Source organism: Diplotaxodon limnothrissa, linkage group LG18, assembly GCF_057381915.1.
Source record: "Diplotaxodon limnothrissa isolate DT_005_m linkage group LG18, D_limnothrissa_male_GT1.1, whole genome shotgun sequence".
Lineage (NCBI taxonomy): Eukaryota > Metazoa > Chordata > Actinopteri > Cichliformes > Cichlidae > Diplotaxodon > Diplotaxodon limnothrissa.
The window spans coordinates 11,920,067-11,941,243 of NC_140613.1; the positions used below are offsets into that span (position 1 = coordinate 11,920,067).

The 21,177-nt window shown below is 41.6% G+C and overlaps 2 protein-coding genes across 6 annotated transcripts in view; both read left to right on the top strand.

The window, feature by feature from the left end:
• Window positions 1–21,177, top strand: part of LOC146613161 (receptor-type tyrosine-protein phosphatase F) — a 172,017-nt gene that overhangs the window by 77,243 nt on the left and 73,597 nt on the right. For all 5 annotated transcript variants that reach the window (XM_085377198.1, XM_085377197.1, XM_085377199.1 and 2 more), the window contains exons 3-4: window positions 724–869; window positions 1,651–1,792. In XM_085377198.1, the coding sequence (XP_085233324.1) occupies window positions 724–869; window positions 1,651–1,792 (288 nt within the window). The remainder of the gene's footprint in view (window positions 1–723; window positions 870–1,650; window positions 1,793–21,177) is intronic.
• On the top strand, window positions 12,320–13,542 carry LOC146613162 (zinc finger BED domain-containing protein 4-like). The gene is made up of 3 exons (XM_085377551.1): window positions 12,320–12,466; window positions 12,524–12,672; window positions 13,026–13,542. The coding sequence occupies exons 1-3, from the start codon at window positions 12,320–12,322 to the stop codon at window positions 13,540–13,542; spliced, it is 813 nt and encodes a 270-aa protein (XP_085233677.1).

Consider the following 21,177-nt stretch of genomic DNA (forward strand, 5'->3'; position numbering starts at 1 on the left):
CACGGCATAATGATTTACCCCCTTGTGCATGTCTCCATGGGGCAGTCTGCTCATCTGTGGTCTAGGTGTTCCCTACCTCCCTTTTTAATGACTCTGGAGATGAAACACGAGCTGACAGAGCTGCAATAGGGACATTGTGTCATGGTGCCGAAGACAAGATTATGCACATCTGAGGCTGTAGATAAAGCATAAAGCATTGCAGTTGTTACGTAGAGCTAAGGTATGCACATTGTAGCATCACGTCAGCCTTGACAGGCTGTTGAAACACTCCATTGTCGTATGTACAATGGTGCTGAGTGTGTTGCCCTGTAGAACCCTAAAGGCAAATGGGAGAAATCACAGTTGGAGGTGTTCTCCACGGCAGTACAGTATCAAATCATAGCTGGCACTCTCCAATTTTGGGATATGCCAACTATTTGATAGCTAAACAGCCCAATTAACAGAAGTGTATTTTTTTCTAGTGAGAAACTTCGTCGTGTTTTAAACCATGTGTCAGGTTAAAGGTAAGAACATGATACAGTGACAAGCACACAAAGACTAGACGTGTCTCTCATGACTGAGCTGCAGGTGTGCACAGCAACAATGCCTGTGTGGGTTTTCTCAGGGTTGCCTTTGTGTGGAGAAAAGTGACACCGATAGATAAGTTCTCCCTTTAGTCTCAGCCTCTTTCCCTGTCAATAACTTATTTTCCTTACTCTATCCCTTTCACCTCGTCTTCCTCAGGCTTGCCAAGTTTCGTCAAATCCCCTGAGGATCAGACGGGCATCTCGGGCGGAGTTGCATCGTTTGTGTGCCAAGCCACAGGGGAGCCGAAACCAAGAATCACCTGGATGAAGAAAGGCAAGAAAGTCAGCTCCCAGCGCTTCGAGGTGGGCACTCATGCGTGACTTTCACATCTCTGAGCACCTTTGCATGTACAAACATAATGCAGGCAGGAGCAAACACAGCACGTTAGACTGCTTTTATAACCTCTCATTGAGACCAGACGCATCCACACGTGCGTGCGGACTGGCAGCATTCACACAAATGACACATTCACACAGGACGCACAATGGCTTGCCCCTGTTATTGAGCATCACACCGACTCTTCAGTTCTCCAAGGGAACCTAGACAATCTTCCTTTCTCTTTAATCTCCCTCCATCTTGATTTATGTAGTCTGTTTCATCTCTGTTTGTTTTTTCACACGCTCATCCTTTCCCCCGTGTCCCCCGGCTACACCATCTCTGGGCACGCACCACTGTAACGTATGTGATGTATTTCCCCTCCCACTTGTGCTCCCCTTTGAAGATGAGGGGATACTTTAGCTGGGGGTCCTCGCCATTTCTGGCCACTCCTACCTCTGTGACATTACATAACTGTGGTACCTGAGGAGCTATTGGTTTGTACTTCTTCTGTTCTGTGTCAGTGTTTTTAGACGTGACCTCAGCTGATTTTTCCTTTTGATTAAGGGGGGATTGAAGGGATACATAGAAACTAGTAAAAGAGCACCAATGACAAATAAAAAATGCTTCACCTCCCACATTAGAAAAAATCAAGTAATCTGCATGTAGGAATGTATGTTGTTTATATCGCATAATAAAGGTAGTGTAATATCAAGGCCACTAAAAATGGAGTTCCTGCATCTTTACTTTCCTGTGGGTTTTTTTCAGGTGATTGAATTTGACGACGGTTCGGGCTCCGTACTGCGGATCCAACCTCTGCGCACGCACAGAGACGAAGCCATTTACGAGTGCACGGCCACTAACAGCGCCGGCGAGATCAACACCAGTGCCAAGCTTACAGTGCTTGAAGGTAAGATAAGTCTCCTGCTTTTTCCACTTGGTTTCTCTCTCCACACTTGCTTTCACTGTGGTCCTTTTTTTTCCTGCTGCTTGTGGTTTTCAAATCCTTTATGTCAATATATAAGGAAATAGGAGTGTTTGCTTTAATAATTCATACATATGAAATTGGTGAAATTCCTGGTATTGCCCTTGCCAAGGAGGAACAGCAGTATCTTAATTTGCAAGGTTAAACATTTTTTTAAATAAGCTAGTGGCTCAGCAAATGTGTGAGCTGCAATCTTTAGCTTATGTTTTTATATATTTTGACAATTTTATACAGTTTTTGGGTATAACGCGAGATCTTTCAGCTGGTCACTTGGATTTGAGTACTTTTTAAAAACAAAGCCACAATCATCTAAAAAAACAGCTGTAAATACTGCCTGATGCTAACATGTATGGCTTATATAAACGTTTATAAATCAATAATTCTCTGCCAGTCCACATAACTTCAAGAAAAAATTCTTTATAGGCATATAAATAATGTTTGGATGTTTGAGTGGTTTCTACATGTACAAGCACCCTCAGTGCCCGCAGGCTAGTTTGACCTTCATGGACCTCCTTTTCCTTTTTTTGCCTATAGAGTTAATGTATGTGTATGTGCAAAGTATATGGGCCTAGAGGTGCGAATTTCTTCTTTAATTGATTGTAATTTTGTCATGTGGCAGCTAGTCACCACAGGAGTAGATTTCATTACAAACTTTAAAGGAAACGAAAAAGCTCCAGAGCTAGCCAGAGGGAGGATTAAGGCCGTCTATAGCCATTACACCGGCATTAAAGCAGATCCCCTCTCATTCAAAATCAGCCTTTCCATCCCCAGTTTGAATCCCATCTTCCTTACACCCACCCTTCCTTTTTTTTCTCTGTCCACGCTGATTTGGTGATATCATCGGTTGGGCTTGCATAATCTTCCCGTAGGGGCTTTTCTTCAGTACAAAGAAAGGTTTTCTTTTTACCCCTCTTTTGCACTATATCACGAAGAATGCTGTTTCATAAACAAATAGGTTTATGCGGGCAATATGACATAAAACTCATATGAATGAGATTAGCTTAATCATAGTCTTTGTGTACGGGGCAAGTTTGGAGTCCCTCACTCAGTGAAATACGGAAAATGATCTTACTCGACAGTGAGCAGCTGTTTATACCAGCAGACTTACTTTACATGAAAGCATCTTCTATCTGTCTTCTTTCTTTCATCTGTGGTTCATGCCATTTGATGCTTTTATCTATTAGGCTGTACTGATACATATTTACTGCACACATTTTCACCATGGAGTAGTGGCCAGACCTTAAACTATGACCGTGTTACCTTGTGAGGGAACTTGATACTCGTGAGACTGGCAATATCATAATCAAGAGGGAATATATTGTGCCAGGCTTCAAGCTGTGAACGTGAAGCCAAATCACACATTGTCCTATAAAAATGTAATGGCCAACAGTCACAGCTGAGGTGTTTCAGTTGTGAAAATATAGATATTTCGTCTGATCACCTGCCAAGTTGTTGTTGTTGTTGTTGTTGTTTTTTTTTTAAATTCCTCTCAACTGCTATTTTTTGTTACAAGGATGGCAAGCATTGTCTAATGACATGCTAACTTCATACTAGACTGACTGCTTGGTAGCTTTTATAGACTCAAACTGCATATTCTTTTTCCTCTTCACCACTTTAGGTTCTTTTGTAATTCAGATCCAGTCAGTTGCCAAGTATTTTTCTAATTACTGCTATTTTTCACAATGAAATGAAACATGTATTTTATACACTCCTCAGTTTTTGAAATTGACACATATACTTATGTGTACATGCATTAATATATGTTGTTATATTAAACTGAGGGAAAGTGTTTGGCAGTGCTATAGTCATCATATCAGTGAAATAGCAATACCTGAGTTGTCACCTCTCTGCATGGTTGGACCAGTTTTGGCTCATTGTTTTAGTTGCACAAAGCAAAACAATACAGGCTCATAACAACAGGTCCTGTCGGTGTACAGACTGATGCAAGCCCCATCTACTTACCTGTCCAAGGTGAGATGGCAGACAGCCAAAGTAAAGAAGTCTTTGTCAGCGCAGACACAAATACCTTTTTTATTTTGGAGCGTGTACTCCAGCAGGACTATCACGAGTTGGTTTGTTTGTGTTGGAGCTGAGCAACCAAACGTACGAGAACAGCTGTTCAAGTGTAAATAACAGTGATGTAATATTGTTTTTGAACTTTTCTGTCCATTCTCAATAAAAAAAACAAAATAGTAACATTGTTAGAATTATTGTATTTATTAGTTAAACAATTTATTGGATGCCATCTAGTCACCACTGATGTTTAGCATGATTGATTTGTGAACAAGCCATCTCGTAAAAGTTGTTCTCTACGCTTTCTCACAAAACCTGTCAAAGACCAGAACCACGCATCGTGTTTAAATAAAGAACTCGACTCCGCCTGAAGCCTTACGATGAGCTGACTGTTCATACAAACACACATGCACAGATATTCACTGTCAAACACACACTCAGAACAAACACGCATTCCCTTACAGAGCAATGACGTCAGCTCCACTCTATTTTTAGACTATTGTTTGTAGCCTAGTGATATATCAAGTTCATATCAGCAGCACAAGAAAACACTGGGGCAGCACCAAACAGATGGAGACTAATGACCCTCGCTTTTAATGGGCCAGGAGTAGCCTGAAGGTTTGAAACGTGGGTGTCACATCAGAATATACATAGCCTTTTCACATCGAGAACAAATCATAAAGTCTGGGGAAAGAAACAGTGAAGGCGTCTGTAGCCAGAAATCTTTGTGGTGTCGTTGAGCAAGGCACAAAACCAGCAGAGCTACTCGGTAAATGTGCTGTTGCAAACATGTCGGGTTTGTCTGTCCTCACTGGAAAAAGAAACCACGGTCGAAAGAATGTCTTCATAAGCAAAACAGTCCTGTTTTTGCTTTTTTCCACTACGAGGAAGCTCACACTCTCCACATGAATTCAAGTGCATGTGACTTTGCATCCCCACGAAGCTGCCGTAGTGCTGTGAGCACCCCCATTCAGAGACGCAGCGAGAACGGTGAAGTCATTATAGCTATAAGTCGATCTGGATTATAGGTTTTAGCAGAGCAAAGGAAGGTCGAGCATTAATTACGATTATTTCATATACTGGCTCTTTATTTTGTTATGCCAGTCGTGCAAAATATGGATTATGACAGTCATGCCAGAGCAGCTTTACACCTGCTTTCTGTGTTGGCAGAGGAACACCATGCTGTGTGCACCTAGGTTCAGCAGTTCATTATTGTCTGGATCACTTGCTGTGATTTTTAGGGTGTTTTTTGGGGTTCGTGTTTATTTTGTGTCAGTAGTAACAGTGTCCTGTGGCACCACATGATACTTCAACAAGTTCCTTGAAGGATTTTTTTATTTTTTTATTGCTTGTATTTTCTTCTTTTTTTTTTTGAGTAGAAAAACTTAACAATGTGACTGTGGAAGTAGGTGAGCAGTACCTTCTGTTAGTCTTGCTGTTTGTGGGCAAGATTTAACAGAAACTATCAAGCAAAATGCAAAGAAACTTGGTCAAGACGTGGAGCACTGGTAACAGAAGGACTCGGGCTCTTTAAAAAATGGCCTGATAAGTCATTGCCTTACACTTTATTTAGGCTTGACCTCACTGGCAGTCACTTATTGTGACTCTGTGGTTGAGTTACTCAACTTTGTATAAAAAAAATCAAGACTTCATGAGAGTTATTTCACTTTATGTCTGACTTGTTGTTGGAGACCTACGTACAGATGTTATGTAATCGGATACTCACCTGCGGGGAGTTGCAAAGGCACGTTTTCACGCTAGCCAAGTCGGGCTTTAGCACTTTTGCAGTCATGAGTCTCGAGTCGCTCTGTAATTCTGTCACGCTGTAACAGCCCAGCTCTTTGTTCGTCGCAGTTCTCACGCCCCTGCTCGAGGGGTCACACCACTGAGACTTACATACGGGCCCAAAGTCAGCTTAGCCATTCTTCATTTTGTGTGTGCAAGAGACAAACACACACACGGGTGCGTAATAATAAGTACAAAACTGCCAGACTTTCATAAGTCAGCTTGTGAGGATCTTTTACTACAAGTCTTCTTTTTTTAACTGCAGTGTTTTGAACAATTGCCTTACATCTAAAATGTCATTTTTATGGGTACACGTGTGTGTGGGGGAGAGAGAGAATTGGTTGCCTGTCTGCAGCTCCGACCTATGTGGCTAAATGATGATGCAGACATTGCTAGCAGAGCTGTGATTGAGAAATACTGTTTCAGCCTTTCATTCCTCTTTTCTCTCAAACTCTTATTTATTTATATTTCCTTCATCTGTTTGCATTCATAATGGTTTTTCTGTGCCTACCCACTTCTGTCTCGCTGCCTGCTCTGCGTCACTGCCGTGGACAGTGTGGTGGCAAATTGAAGTTGTAGTGAGGTAGTAGATGACCAAGAAGAACAATGACTCATTACATGGGTAACGATGCCAATGGTCTGACCTTGAGCACCACCTCCCCCCCTCCCTTGAATTGAACTGCCTCAGTAAATGTCCAGGTAAATGGTGCTTGTCTCTGTGATGTATGAAATAAACTACTGCCGTCCGGAAAAGACATCTCGGCTGACAACATCAGTCTTAAATGCCACTTCTCCATGTCAAGGCAATAATTCATATTTATCACCGCTAACATTAGATGAAATTTAAAATGCAACGACTCAGATCAAGAAAGGACTAAGGCGGTGTCAGAATCACGTCATGACAAAATTTATTAAAAACAAATTTGTCTCTGTGGTCCAGTTGATGGAGTCTTCGCAACTGCATGTCGACAAGGTTTGTCCAAAATCAACACCAAATTTTGATCAAATCGCCTTGAGCAAAAGCCTTAAAAGTGCTTTACTTTAATTGGTTTCCAATAGCTACCAGGGAAGTGCAAAATTGCCAAGTTCTGGGAAAGGCCTACAGCAGTGGTCTCATTATCAGTCTAAAGATTCTTAGCTCAGAGATTTTACAGTAACATTTAATTAGAGATCAGTTATCACAGTGAAATAAGAGTCCATAGATCCTAATGCTGCCTTTTGTTTCCTTTTATGGCATATAGAAGTGCAGACAGTTTCTCTGTATTAACACAGTAATTCATTTTTAAGCATGAAGAAAACTGTTTGTAGTTATTTGTATTAATCAAAAACTGTATCAAACCAAAGTAAGTTGAGAATAATGCCTTTCTGCTTTGACTCACTAACAATGAGTTTCCCTGGCATTAGGTAGTTTAAGCAAAACCTCTCCAGCATAAAAACCCTAAAACAAACTAAAATGCCAAACTGATATCTGTAGTTCTTCCCATGACCGCATGAGCTGAAACTGAAGATGGATCCTGTTGCTTTTTTTTTTCTGTGCTGTGCTGGAGAACATTTTCCTGTCCTTTGGGAGAGAGCAGACAGGTCTTAAAGGAAAGGAGGAACCTTATTAAATGGTACCATATCAAAAGCCCTGTCATTACCAGAATCTTCCACTGTCAGAGTGTGAATTAGAAAGGGTCCCTTTCAAACCACAAGTTTTTTGAAGTTCCCTGGTAACTCATTTCTGAACATGCAATATCGAGAAAAAATGTAATTTTTGGAAAGGTCAAGCGAGTAATATGCAAGGACTTGGAGTTTCTGTAGTTGATAAAGAAAAAAGTAGTTCCTTCCTTGATGAAAACATGCCAAACATCAAACTTTGGAGTCATGTAGTTCTGTGTAATATTAATAGAGTTTTGCCCTTTGAGTCAATTTTATGCCTCTCTAAGCTTAAGATGGAGAAAGGAGACCATAATTATACAGCGGTGTTGAAAACTCATCTGTTTTTTGCACACAGAGTTTAGAAAGTATAATTCAGTACAGTGTCCCAGGTTTACTGCGTTGACTGCATTTAGTGCTTCTGTATTTGGTGGCAGTAAACAAATTACGGACTCACTGGTTAGAAAGAGCTTTATTTGCTTGCCATGCATTATAGTCTCTTGTGCAGAGGCAGAAAATGACTGCGACACAATGCCAGTAATAAATATCTCAGGAGCCAGGCAAGTGCGGACAACAAACCTGACTGGATAAACAGCATAGAAATCTCATTGCACCTCTTCCCGGGCAAGATAAATACATACAGAAGCTATATCGGAATGATTTTAATACCAAACCCTGCTCCTCCAACAACTTAATACTTTCCTTTCCTTCGCTATTCAGATCACCCACAATGACCAAAATAAAGCAGTTTTGTGTAACTGCTATTTCCCAAATTACTTCTCCACTCTCTGCGATTCTCTTTTTTTTCATTACTGGTGGGTTTCTCCTACCATTTAAAGTGTTATCTACAGTGGGGGAAAAAAGTATTTAGTCAGCCACCGATTGTGCAAGTTCCCCCACTTAAAATGATGACAGAGGTCAGTAATTTGCACCAGAGGTACACTTCAACTGTGAGAGACAGAATGTGAAAAAAAAATCCATGAATCCACATGGTAGGATTTGTAAAGAATTTATTCGTAAATCAGGGTGGAAAATAAGTATTTGGTCAATAACAAAAATACAACTCAATACTTTGTAACATAACCTTTGTTGGCAATAACAGAGGTCAAACGTTTATTATAGGTCTTTACCAGGTTTGCACACACAGTAGCTGGTATTTTGGCCCATTCCTCCATGCAGATCTTCTCGAGAGCAGTGATGTTTTGGGGCTGTCGCCGAGCAACACGGACTTTCAACTCCCGCCACAGATTTTCTATGGGGTTGAGGTCTGGAGACTGGCTAGGCCACTCCAGGACTTTCAAATGCTTCTTACGGAGCCACTCCTTTGTTGCCCGGGCGGTGTGGTTTGGATCATTGTCATGTTGGAAGACCCAGCCTCATTTCATCTTCAAAGTTCTCACTGATGGAAGGAGGTTTTGGCTCAAAATCTCACGATACATGGCCCCATTCATTCTGTCCTTAACACGGATCAGTCGTCCTGTCCCCTTGGCAGAAAAACAGCCCCATAGCATGATGTTTCCACCCCCATGCTTCACAGTAGGTATGGTGTTCTTGGGATGCAACTCAGTATTCTTCTTCCTCCAAACACGACGAGTTGAGTTTATACCAAAAAGTTCTACTTTGGCTTCATCTGACCACATGACATTCTCCCAATCCTCTGCTGTATCATCCATGTGCTCTCTGGCAAACTTCAGACGGGCCTGGACATGCACTGGCTTCAGCAGCGGAACACGTCTGGCACTGCGGGATTTGATTCCCTGCCGTTGTAGTGAATTACTGATGGTGACCTTTGTTACTTTGGTCTCAGCTCTCTGCAGGTCATTCACCAGGTCCCCCCGTGTGGTTCTGGGATCTTTGCTCACCGTTCTCATGATCATTTTGACCCCACGGGATGAGATCTTGCGTGGAGCCCCAGATCGTGGGAGATTATCAGTGGTCTTGTATGTCTTCCATTTTCTGATGATTGCTCCCACAGTTGATTTTTTCACACCAAGCTGCTTGCCTATTGTAGATTCACTCTTCCCAGTCTGGTGCAGGTCTACAATACTTTTCCTGGTGTCCTTCGAAAGCTCTTTGGTCTTGGCCATGGCGGAGTTTGGAGTCTGACTGTTTGAGGCTGTGGACAGGTGTCTTTTATACAGATGATGAGTTCAAACAGGTGCCATTCATACAGGTAACGAGTGGGGGACAGAAAAGCGTCTTACAGAAGACGTTACAGGTCTGTGAGAGCCAGAGATTTTCCATGTTTGAGGTGACCAAATACTTATTTTCCACCCTGATTTACGAATAAATTCTTTACAAATCCTACCATGTGAATTCATGGATTTTTTTTTCACATTCTGTCTCTCGCAGTTGAAGTGTACCTCTGGTGCAAATTACTGACCTCTGTCATCATTTTAAGTGGGGGAACATGCACAATCGGTGGCTGACTAAATACTTTTTTGCCCCACTGTACCTGCCTTGTTCAACAGGATCAGTAGTCAGTTCATATTTAATATTGCATACCATAGGACGAAAAAAGACAGTAGCACAGACCTGCATGCTCACAAAACCGTCCAGGGACATGCTCCCACTCACACTGATCTACAGGTGTCTCCCATTGTCACCTACCCATGCATACATGCACACACACTCAACACACACACATGCGTCCGATGTATTCTTGTGGTCCACTGTGACAGTCTGTGTCACAGATTTAATTTCTCCTACCATCTGCTGGCTGGAGGCCCAGCATCATAGATCATATCCAGTCTGACAGAAACAAACTGCATCTGTCTATGCATGCTTCTCCCAAGGACTTGCACAATATGGCGGGGTGGAGTCACTCTCCTGGCCACCCAATCTGCATCCTTGCACCCTTGCTTCCAAGGACTTGGAGATTATAAGTAGGACAAGTCGATTTTTAGAGTTAAAACATGTTTATGCTGCTTGTTGTTTAGGAAGAAAATTAAGAAAACCGACACATCTACTACCACATTCCCATTTTCCTTAGCCAGCTTTGTCTGTCCTGTGTGCAAGTATACAGATGATGAACTGGCACGAATTTATAGGTGTGCAAGTCAAAAACTTTAAGAATTACCATCTGTTTGTGTGATCAATCATTGCAGATTTCTAAAAATCCCGCCCCAAAAAAGTCATTATCTTCAGTCTTGTTGTATATACATTGGATGTACCAATTAAATCGACATTGATTAATCGCTCTATTCCATGAAATTTATTTGATGCTGGACTCAGTATTTTATGTTACATGCAAGACATCTGGATGGAGTCATTTTTGCTTTGAGGCAGCCTTTAATCATCCGTACTTGTCCATCAATTGCTCTGTGCTTTTGGCAAGCTGTATCTGCAGTGTCTGGTATGTCTGCACCATCATTACTGATCTTGTCTATGCCCCTAGGGGATAGAGAGAGAGAAAGGTGGCAGAGGATAGCATGGAGAACCAGACAAGTCAGGCATTTATTACTACCAAAACGCTGTTGTTTTTGCACCATTTTTGTGTGGGGGTTTTTGTTGTGCAGTTAAGTGAATTTCACCTGGTCTTTAAATGTTACCTGCTTAATTACAGCGTTTGTCTGCTTCCCACCACTTTCTTCAGCATAGAAAGCATATCAATTTGTATTAAACCCCCAAAACACAGCTGCAGACTGGCCTAATGACTGTAGAGCGAATTTACATTTCTCTAATTTACTTCACAACTTCAAGCGCGCAGCTAAAAAACTTTGACATTGTGAAAGATGTTAAGAAAAGGCTAATGATGGATGAATTTATCTCATTTCAAAGCGTGTTTCAGTACATGTGAGCTTTGCAGTTTCTCCTAGAGATGGACCGATCCGATATTCAGTATCGGTATCGGTCCGATATTGACGTAAATTACTGGATCGGATATCGGAGAGAAATTTAAAATTTTTATCCGATCCAGTGAATATCACAAAAGCACCTCAAAAACTCGCTAACATGGTATAACCCAGGTCATGACCTTAGCACGTCAGAGCAGTATGCGTCACGTGATCGAGCGGTTATCGTGTGGGAGAGCTCAGAGCCATCATGTCAGCAGTGTGGACTTATTTCAAACTAAAAGACGAAAAAAGCAAGACTGCCGAATGCAACTTATGCGATGCAAGTGTTTCGCGAGGTGGTAGCAGTGTGGGGAATTTTAACACCACAAACATGATTAAACACTTACAGAAACACCACGCAAAGGAGTACGCGGAATTTAGCCTGGCCTCCAAAGCTAAGCAGAAAAGTGTACCATATCAACAAACGCTTTTGGAAAATATTCAGAGACGTGAGAAATTCCCTCCGGAAAGCAATAGAGCGAAGCTGATAACGGAGAAAATAGTTGAATTTGTTGTGCTTGATGACCAGCCCCTTTCCGTTGTGGAAAATGATGGTTTTCGACGCTTAATTGAGCATTTAGAGCCTCGCTACATGCTGCCAAACCGGCATTTCATCTCGGAGGAAGCTATCCCAGGCAAGTACAAACAGGTGCGCAAGTTCATCTCCGAAAGTTTGGAAATAATTCCCACGTTAAGCATGACGACTGATATCTGGAGCTCGGACGTTTGTCCGTTGTCCCTGCTAAGCCTGACTGTACACTGGATAGACTCGAGTTTTACAATGCAAAAAGCAGTGTTGCAGGCCAAAGAGTTTCGTGGTTCACACACAGGAGAGTCCATCGCTGCAGCTATGGAGGAAATGTTAAATGCGTGGAAAATTCCGAAGAATAAAGTCCACGTTGTTTTGCGAGACAATGCCAGCAATATAAAAAAGGCAATGAGCCGGCTAGGTGTTGCAAGTTTGGGATGCTTCGCGCACACTTTGCAACTTGTGGTGAATGAGGGACTGCTTGCACAACGTGGTGTATGTGATGCTGTGACAGTGGGCAGAAAAATAGTGGGTCACTTCAAACACTCACCACAGGCATATTCGCGTTTGGAGGACATTCAAATGGAGCTGAACATGTCACCCAAACGTCTGATACAAGATGTGCGAACAAGATGGAATAGCACATATTATATGATCAAGACCCTCACAGAACAGAAGCGAGCCTTGTGTGCATATTCTGCAGAGTATGATCTGCCTGCCACACTTAGTGCACATCAGTGGGGGTTACTGGAAAAGGTCCTGACAGCTCTAGCTCCCTTTGAGGAGTTAACAAAGGAGGTAAGCGCATCATCCTCATCTGCATCTGATGTCATCCCTATTGTCTGCGTCCTTAAGCGCGTGCTCTCCCGAGAAAATGAGGCCGACGATGGAATAAAGAAAATGAAAGGCACTCTTCTCGAAGCAGTTAACAGACGCTTCAGAGACGTGGAATCCGAGCCACTATACACAGTTGCAACACTGCTGGATCCAAGATATAAAGACAGGTATGTAAGGCTTCACTCATGTTATTTTAACAGATCAACTTGTTTTGTGTGTGTGTGTGTGTGTGTGTGTGTGTGTGTAAGTGATAGTGCATTAGAGAGAGTGTGTCAGAAAATGGTGAGGACATTCTAGATTAGTTGTGATAGACTTGTCATTCAGTCAGGACACCACCATTGCGCATTATAACATGTATTGTCTGATTCAGAGTAGTACAGCAAAGTATGTTGAGGTCTTTATAATGGGCATGGAATAAATAGCAAGAATGAAGAATGATAGTTTAATAACACTGCTGAATGATACTAATGATAAATTTAATGATTGTTTAATATTCAAGTTTGGACTTTTTTCATTTCAGGTACTTCACGAGTGTAGAAACCTCAAAACAAGCTAAAGATGCTTTGATGGCAGAGGTGAGGAAGATGGAGTTTTTGAGAACTACATTAAACTCCTCAGAGCCAGCAGAGGGGACATCAGCAGTCTTGGAGCCAGCAAAGAAGACTCCACGGGTGGAATCTTCCAGCCAAAGCAGACTTGAAAGTGTTTTTGATGAAATCCTGAAGGAAAACGCTCAAGATCCTGTTCCTCAGTTAGCCACGACAAGTGCACGCGTTGAAGTGCAAACTTACCTTAGTGAGCCAACCATTCAACGCTCAGATAATCCACTGCTGTACTGGCAAGTCAACAAACTTAGATTTCCCACTCTGGTTTCTACAGCAGCTAAATTTCTCTGTGCACCTACCACAAGTATTGAGAGTGAGAGACTCTTCAGTACAGCCTCTATTATCATTGATGAAAGGAGAAGCAGGCTGACAGCTGAGAAGGTTGAAATGTTGATCTTTCTGAAGAAGAACCTACCTCTCATGTTAAAGTGAAAAAAAAAGTTACAACTGCATTATTACAAGAATGTTGTTTGCTCTGCTAAAATTGCACCTTTTTTCAGTACCAAAGGGGTTTTGAAATTTGCATAATGTTGCACTTTTATTTACTTGAATTTTACTTTAAATACTTCAAGATTTAAAATTCTGCATAAAGTTGCACTTTTATTTTGATGAATGTTACTTTAAATACTTCGACATTTAAAGTTCTGCATTATGTTGCGCACTTTCAGGATGGATATTTTGATAGTGGTGACAGCTAAACAGTGCTAAAGTTTAAATAAAGAGATATGCATTGTTGAACTGAGCAATATTTTGGGTGCAGTCTTTTTCTTGCATGCAAGTATAAGAGAATAGTTTTAGTGTTCTGTCTTTTTAAATTTGACTTTGAACTTATACAAAAACAGTTTAAAAAATAGATATATCGGATTTATATCGGTATCGGCAGATATCCAAATTTCTGGTATCGGACATGAAAAAGTGGTATCGTGCCATCTCTAGTTTCTCCCAAAGAACACATTTGCTCAACTTCTAAGCTCAAGAAAGCAGGAAAAAGAAATCGGCTAAACAAATGCAGGCATCAAAGCGCTGTTTCTCTTGGCTTAAAGTCGGAATGACCGACTTTAAGCAAAAAAAAACAGGACCATCTCATAGTATATGTGTATATACACCAGACTGGAAACAAAAGTCATAAAACATCATTAATTTCCCAGTATTTGTTCCACTGCTGCCACACTGGGTTCCATAGTGCTCTGTTTTCTTGTGTCATAGCTTGTACATTGAAACTTTGTTGCATCTGGCTGCTGCCATGAGACCACAGCTGTAATCTGTCACTGTATTAAACATGAAGTTATGGCCTTTCATGATTGTCAGGACGGATTGCACTTCTCATCTGGACATTTTCCCCTGGATTTCAGAAGATATTGGAGATGTGACAAGACATGAACATCCGTTTACGTCTGGGTATTGTCAAGAACAGACAGGGATATCTGTGAATTGTCATCTGTTATTAAATATCTGCCACAAACAGCTGCAGCTGGCCTTTATCATTCAATTACAGACTTTACTAAAAAATTTGTTTGTGGGACCACAGCCTTAGTGAATTGGGTAATTTCCCACATCGATGCATACATTCAGCCTGCTTCCTTTACTGGATTACTAGAATGTAAGTATAAGCATTTTTTAGTTTTTATTGTAGTGTCATATCTCAAGCTAAACCAGTTTAAAAAAAAATGTAGGGAGAAAAAGTCACACATCAAAAATGTGATACTAACATTTATCTAGAAATATAGGGAGTCTCTCTGAATATAAACACAGGTTGATGAAAACTGTCACTCACAAATGTGCCCCGTATCAAATTGATATTTGAAGGGTCAAATTCAAGTTAATAGGTACTTATACCCAAGAGCTCTGAGCCCTGCAACCACCTATAACGTAATTTTGCATCAAATCAATTTACTCATTGCTTTATGCTGATCTTTGTGCTTTAGTAAAAAAAGTGTTTTATGCTTGGCAAAAGTTCAAAATCTCAGCCTGGCTTGTTGGCATTCTGTGTTGGTTTTCTTATAAAGTTAATCATGATCTCTGCTGTATTTAATATCCTCTCCTTGTCAGGGAGAAAGCGTAGCTCTATAAATTGTAAATTAGATATAGGCCCAAATGATTACATGTGGTTTATTGACATTGTGTCGACCTTGGAGCAGAATTGCTTTTGATTTCTTCGATTTCAAACAAATATTTCATATAACAATTCCTACTTCATAATTGTATATTTTGTTGATTGGTTTAGTATAAATGGTGTCATCCAAACGCTTTGATGTTGGTGACAGTGAAAGCTGCTTGTCTCGGTCTTTGTCTGTCTGTGAGTCATGCCGAACCAATGATTAGACAACAAACAGACACCAGGGGAAAAAAAGGAAAATCCTTCTTGAATGGAAAGCAAGTAACAATCTAATATAAAAACCTTGAAAATTGATTTACTTTTATGGTCTATTTTAGCCCACAATTGTTGGAAGTGTTGCGTTGAAGTACATCAATTTTCAGCGGTGGGTCTAAATGTTTTGCTTTCTTATTTATTTAGTACAGTGTACCTTAAAAATAATTTTAAAGAAACATAGTTTAAAGAAAATATGATGTAACTTTTTTATTTCTTTTGCAAGAACTGCATTTTGTGCTAATGTGTGTTTCTGTATTCTCTGTCGAAATAACAATGAAACAATACAGTCCAACAAAAAAGTTACAAAAAAATGTTTAAAGACTAACCTGATGTTTTTCTTTCCTTTTACTTACTAACACCACCCTGAGTCTCTACCACTGCGTGTACCAAGAGCCAAGCCCACCGTGTAGCTCTGTAAGCCAATGAGTCAACATCTCCCCAGGCCCTGACTGGCTATGGATGGATGGGCTGACTGCTTGTCAAGGGGTCTAATACCTAGACTCAATGAGCTGGCTAATGGGAGTCCTTTCACCCTGACCCCTTTTCCTCACACATTTACACACCGAGCCCTCTTGGCTTATCCACTGGGCCACACAAGGCAGAGGCGAAGGGCTTGACTCACTATCAGCCTTATAGGCTGGCTTTAAGCTCCACGTTTCCCCCATGTTTAAGAGGAATAGTCCCATTTTGGCATAGTCCCATTTCCCTCTATGCTTCCAAGCTGTGTTTTTCAAGGTTGTAGTTTATTGGTCTGCTTGCTGCTGTCAAAGGCTCCATTGGTTTTTGCATCCATTACATCTCTGTCTATATTTTTAACCTGTTTTGCAAGAAACGGATCACTGAACATGCGTGCGCAGTTATAGGTGTGCCTGCTGTAGCACTCAGTGTTAGGGCATGTTCACGGCAAGTAATAAGCTTAACATGTTATTTAATGATTCCTGAGGTAAACTTATGTTTTTACCTTATTGTTGACTTGGTATTTCCTGATGGTGTCGAGGCTGGTGTTTAAACCAGCTACAAGGAATGGTCTAGCCATGAAAATGTGTGAATCGAATTGGCTTTAAAACGCTGCTATCTTCAGGAAAACTGGGCATCTGCAGAACTGTTACCAGCTGTCAAAGCGTTTGCAGCGGAAGGTCATGTTTGTCTTGGTTCTTCTCTGCTGTTGACGATTAAAATTACGGCAGTTTTTCATCTGCTGTGGTTAACGGGTTGTGCCGCAGTGTGATGTTTTTAAGCGCTTTAAAAAATACATTTTTGCCCTTTTAACGTTTATGAGACGGGATGATGTAGAGAACTGACAGGAAAGCAAGGAGAGGGTGGAGGAGAATGACGCACAGATGGTATCGGACTCGAACCGAGGCTTACGGCATATGGGTCGCCTGCTCAACCAGGTGAACTATAGTGGCACCTCATTTTTGAGCACTTCTGCAAACCGCTACATAATCAATGTTGAAGCTGTCGACATTGACTCACAGACTCTGTGTATTATTCATTATCTCTGAGTGAGAGAATAAGTAAAGTCTGTCACAGGAGCCCAGTCAGTGAGGATTTAATTAACAGAACCTGCCACATTCCACTACATCCACTCCACTGCCTTTCTCAGAACTCATAAAAGCCATTCCTATCTGCGATAATTACACTAAACATGCCACAATAAAGCTCTGCCGATGATTAATTTGAGGAGCGGAGAGGATCAATTAATTCATTTATTTGCGAACCGCTGCACTGCTTCTTTTTGTACAGCGATTTCATTAACCGTCACGCTTCCTGATTTTTGATCCTGTCCTTGTTTTTCTTTCCCGTGACACCTGGAGGAATAGCCTGTCTTATTAGCCGCATCGCATTACTGCAGACATTTACCACGAGCCCTCAGGTTTTTCCATCTTAGAGGCAGTTACATTAAAATAAGTAGTAAACCACAAACCGTGTAGTCTGTAATACCATAATCTCAAGGGTCTTCAATCAAACTCCTGTTAGTAGGACCACAAGGCAAGAGGAGCTGTAATATCAAAATGAAAGCCTACAGCTGTGCTACTCGTATAGCACAGTTAATGGAGGATGTGATTCTGTGCAGCAGTGCTTGTCCCAGAAGGTGACTCGGTCAGCATAACCATTTGAAATCAGAAGACCACCCTTGGGTTGCAGTAATGGGTCAGAGGCCAGGGTGATGTACTAACTGGTGCGCCGCAGCATAAATAACAGGCACGGGGCATCTGGCAGGGCCGTAGATCATACTGACGACAGTGGAAGTATGATATCAGATGGGAGAAAGAGGGAGAAGCAGAGATAAATAGGGAAGTGGAGAGAGAGATGATAAGAAGAGAGGGAGGGAAGGAAGGAGTGGAAGGAGTTTGGGGGGAATTAGATGACTGTTATTGATTATCTGCCTGTAGGCGAGGAAGTAAGGCCAAATGTTCTGCTCAGCCAGACAAAAAAGTGTATTATTTCAAAGGTTATGGCATGCATTACAGTCTCTTTACTTCGAGTGCAGTTGGATAAACAAGAGAATAACTGCGCAGTGATGTACTACTACTAGCATGTAGTGCATTAGCGTGCATTAGCAACCATGCATGTGGTGTTTTTGTTATGGCTGTATTTTTGTGATGGTCCGTTGAATGCAGGTGTGTCTATCATGCAGCTCACGTGTCCTAAGGGACTGCTTGTTTGATGCGCTGCTATCTCCATAGCAACTGCCATAACACCTGGTGTAAGAGAGAGCTTACTGGAGCCAACTGGCTTGACAACATGTGGATTTCAATGGATATTTCAGTGCACTTTGTATGGATTTCCCACCCCTCAGAGTACGACTATAGTAGCAAATCTAGTAAACTGACTTCTCTGTCAGTCTAGTTGTCATGTAATTAACCACAGCGACATTAGTCACATCATCAATCTGTAGAAAAAAATTGTTTGGTTGTACTTTGCATCCTGTTTTCTTTGTTTTGTTTTTTTTCCATTCTGTTCCATTGAGATTTTCACCATTTTCATGTCATTACAACAGTATTACATCAATGGCCTCCTTTGATGTTGGGGTGTGCCGTACCATCCCTACCGAGGAGACCTCTATAGTGGGAGCTCTGCCAGCTAGTATTCCTCTGAAGAGCAGGAAAGGTCTGCTCACATGCCCTTCGTGGCACAACATGTGAGAAAAACCTGTACCCTGACATTGTGTCAGTTTGCAAGTCAAAAGAACAAGAGTAGCTACAAATTAGTCACTGCCTGTTTGTCACCATATTTCACACTCCCATTCCTATCACATACAAGGTCAAAGTCTACTAAACAGCAGGCGATGTTAATAAGCAACAGCTGTGGGAGTGTGTTTTACTGTAAACTTAAAATGCTGCTATCGCCAGATTTCTGCCCATTACTACTTTCCAGCAGAGTGTGTGACCGCCATTACGTTTGCAGTTTTATGTTTTCACGGTGGACTTAAAAACGTTATCTGCATCCTGCTACCCGCAAAGCTCTTTCGGCTGAACTTGTGCTTGTTTGGCTTTCTGTTTGTACCTTCTGCTGGTGCTGACACCTCTCTCACACTTCCATGTCTGAGGCAGATGCAAATGTCTGTCTCGTGTCTGTTGATGTTCTTGGCTGAAAACAGCTGGAGGCCATGTGCTTTGTTTCCGCCGACTGCTCATCTGCCTCTCGGTGCCAAATTGACTCAAGACTAGTTGAGACATCGACAACGGTCTCCTCACTATATTTACCGGTAGTTTCACCCACAGGTTGGGCTGCCAGAAAGGTGAACAATTAAGAAAAGAAGTGGAAACATTGAGATGATAATGGTTCTAGTGCTCATGTCAAACAAATAATATATTAAAATAGATTCCTTTGTCAGACATTTAGCCGTCACTTAAGTGTTAAAAGCTACAAATTTCAACACTGAAAATGAAAAAGCTAAAATGGCCTTTGTGTTCTCTGTAAAGGCAGAGCAGTGATGTATGCTCAGAAAGGGTAGATTTTAGAGCAGTAATATTTCATGAGGCAAGTGGCTGTGTGGCTGCCACTGTGGTCTTTTGGTTCACACTATCAAAGCAGACATCACCTTTAATTGTTGTCATCCATCACTTGGCAAACAGGCACATGTGGAGATCATAAAGCCTTAGATTTCTTTTTTGAGACGACTGGCTCAGATCTATGAAACGAGCACCTTTGGAAAGGCGCACTTTTTAACCTTACTTTCTTAAGGCGAACAATTACGCCGAACTTGATTAACTATTCATACACTGCACGCTGACGTAATCCCCGATCACGTTTTTCATAACTGTATATTCTTTCCAAACGGGCCTCTCTCTTATGTAATCTTCAAAATATTAATAGCAGCTCCACCATCGTGTCCTTAGCGCTGTACGGAGGAAGATACCAGGGCGTACAGAGATGGAAATGAGGCAGGCATTCAAGTCTTGTATCTTGTGCCACTATGTCAGGGCTCCCCTCTTACAAAGGAAGTGGGGTGTCTGGAGTGTTTTCCCCCCATTGAGATTAGTATGTTTTGGTTGTGGGAAAAACGCTGGCTGACGTTAGTGCGGGATTGAGCTCCAGCAGCCTCCCAGTGGGACAAGAGGACAGGGATGGGTCTCTTTCAGCAGGGCTCTGATTAGACCCATCGCCCTAGCTGCCACGCTCCACTCGCACTGGTAATTGGAGCTGGCAGGAGGTTGGCATGCAACCCTCCCCTGCTCCCTCCTCTTCTCCTCCTTTCCCCAGTCCCTTTTGAGTTTTTTTTTCTCCTCATCTCTCGTCTAAATCTTACTTCACCTGCCTATGGTTGTCGCAGAGGCATTCCTCCTCGACACAAGGGTTTATGATTACAGTTTTCTTAATTTGACTAATTAACATAGTAGCAGTGCCTCTTCTCTTAATAAATTATTTTTCCAGTGTTTCTCCTTGCCTTTTGTGTATAATCAAAGCTCCCACTGCTATTCTAATTGAGCAGTACGATCACAAAACCACATTAAGTGTTCCCCTTCTGCCCATTCAGTTTTTTTCTGCGCTGTGATAACCACTGCGGACTATGTTCATGCGCTAAGCTGCTCACATTGCAGTATGACTCTGTGCGTGATAAACTGCTGTTGAGAGAACAATGGTCCTATTTATTATCACAACATGGAAGAACCTGTTCACGCGTACCTACATTTGCATCTTGTGCCCGCCTGACACCGCCTCTGGCCTTACTCATTGCAAATCCAGGGCGTTTCTACTGGTTTTTGTTGTTAACTCTGGCACAGAAACACTTTGCAAGTGAAACAAAAGTTCCAGTAAATACCACCGGTTTTAAAGCTCTTCAGTATGCAGCACAATATTAGATCAGTGGTAGAATAAAGGTTTGTACCCAGCATGCGTGATTGCAGATTGTGAAGTCTGCATGCAAACTGAATAAATTACCAATGCAGTAGTTAGATTAAAAAAGTAGAACACATTAATCTCCTTACAAGTGGAGCTCATGATCTTAGTATTCTTTTTTTTATTTAAATTTTTTTTGCTGCAGTACTGAACGCCTGTATGACATTATCACAGGATTTTTGCCTTGCTCATATTTTCTTGCATAGACTAGACAAGAGAATCGAACTTTTCTTGAGGAATAACACTTCGGCATAAAAGAGGCTTTTTATTAAAAATTCCCTCTATCTTTATAAACATCAACCTGCAACGACTGCACTGTTTCATTGGTTTCTCTCCAAATTTCCCCATCT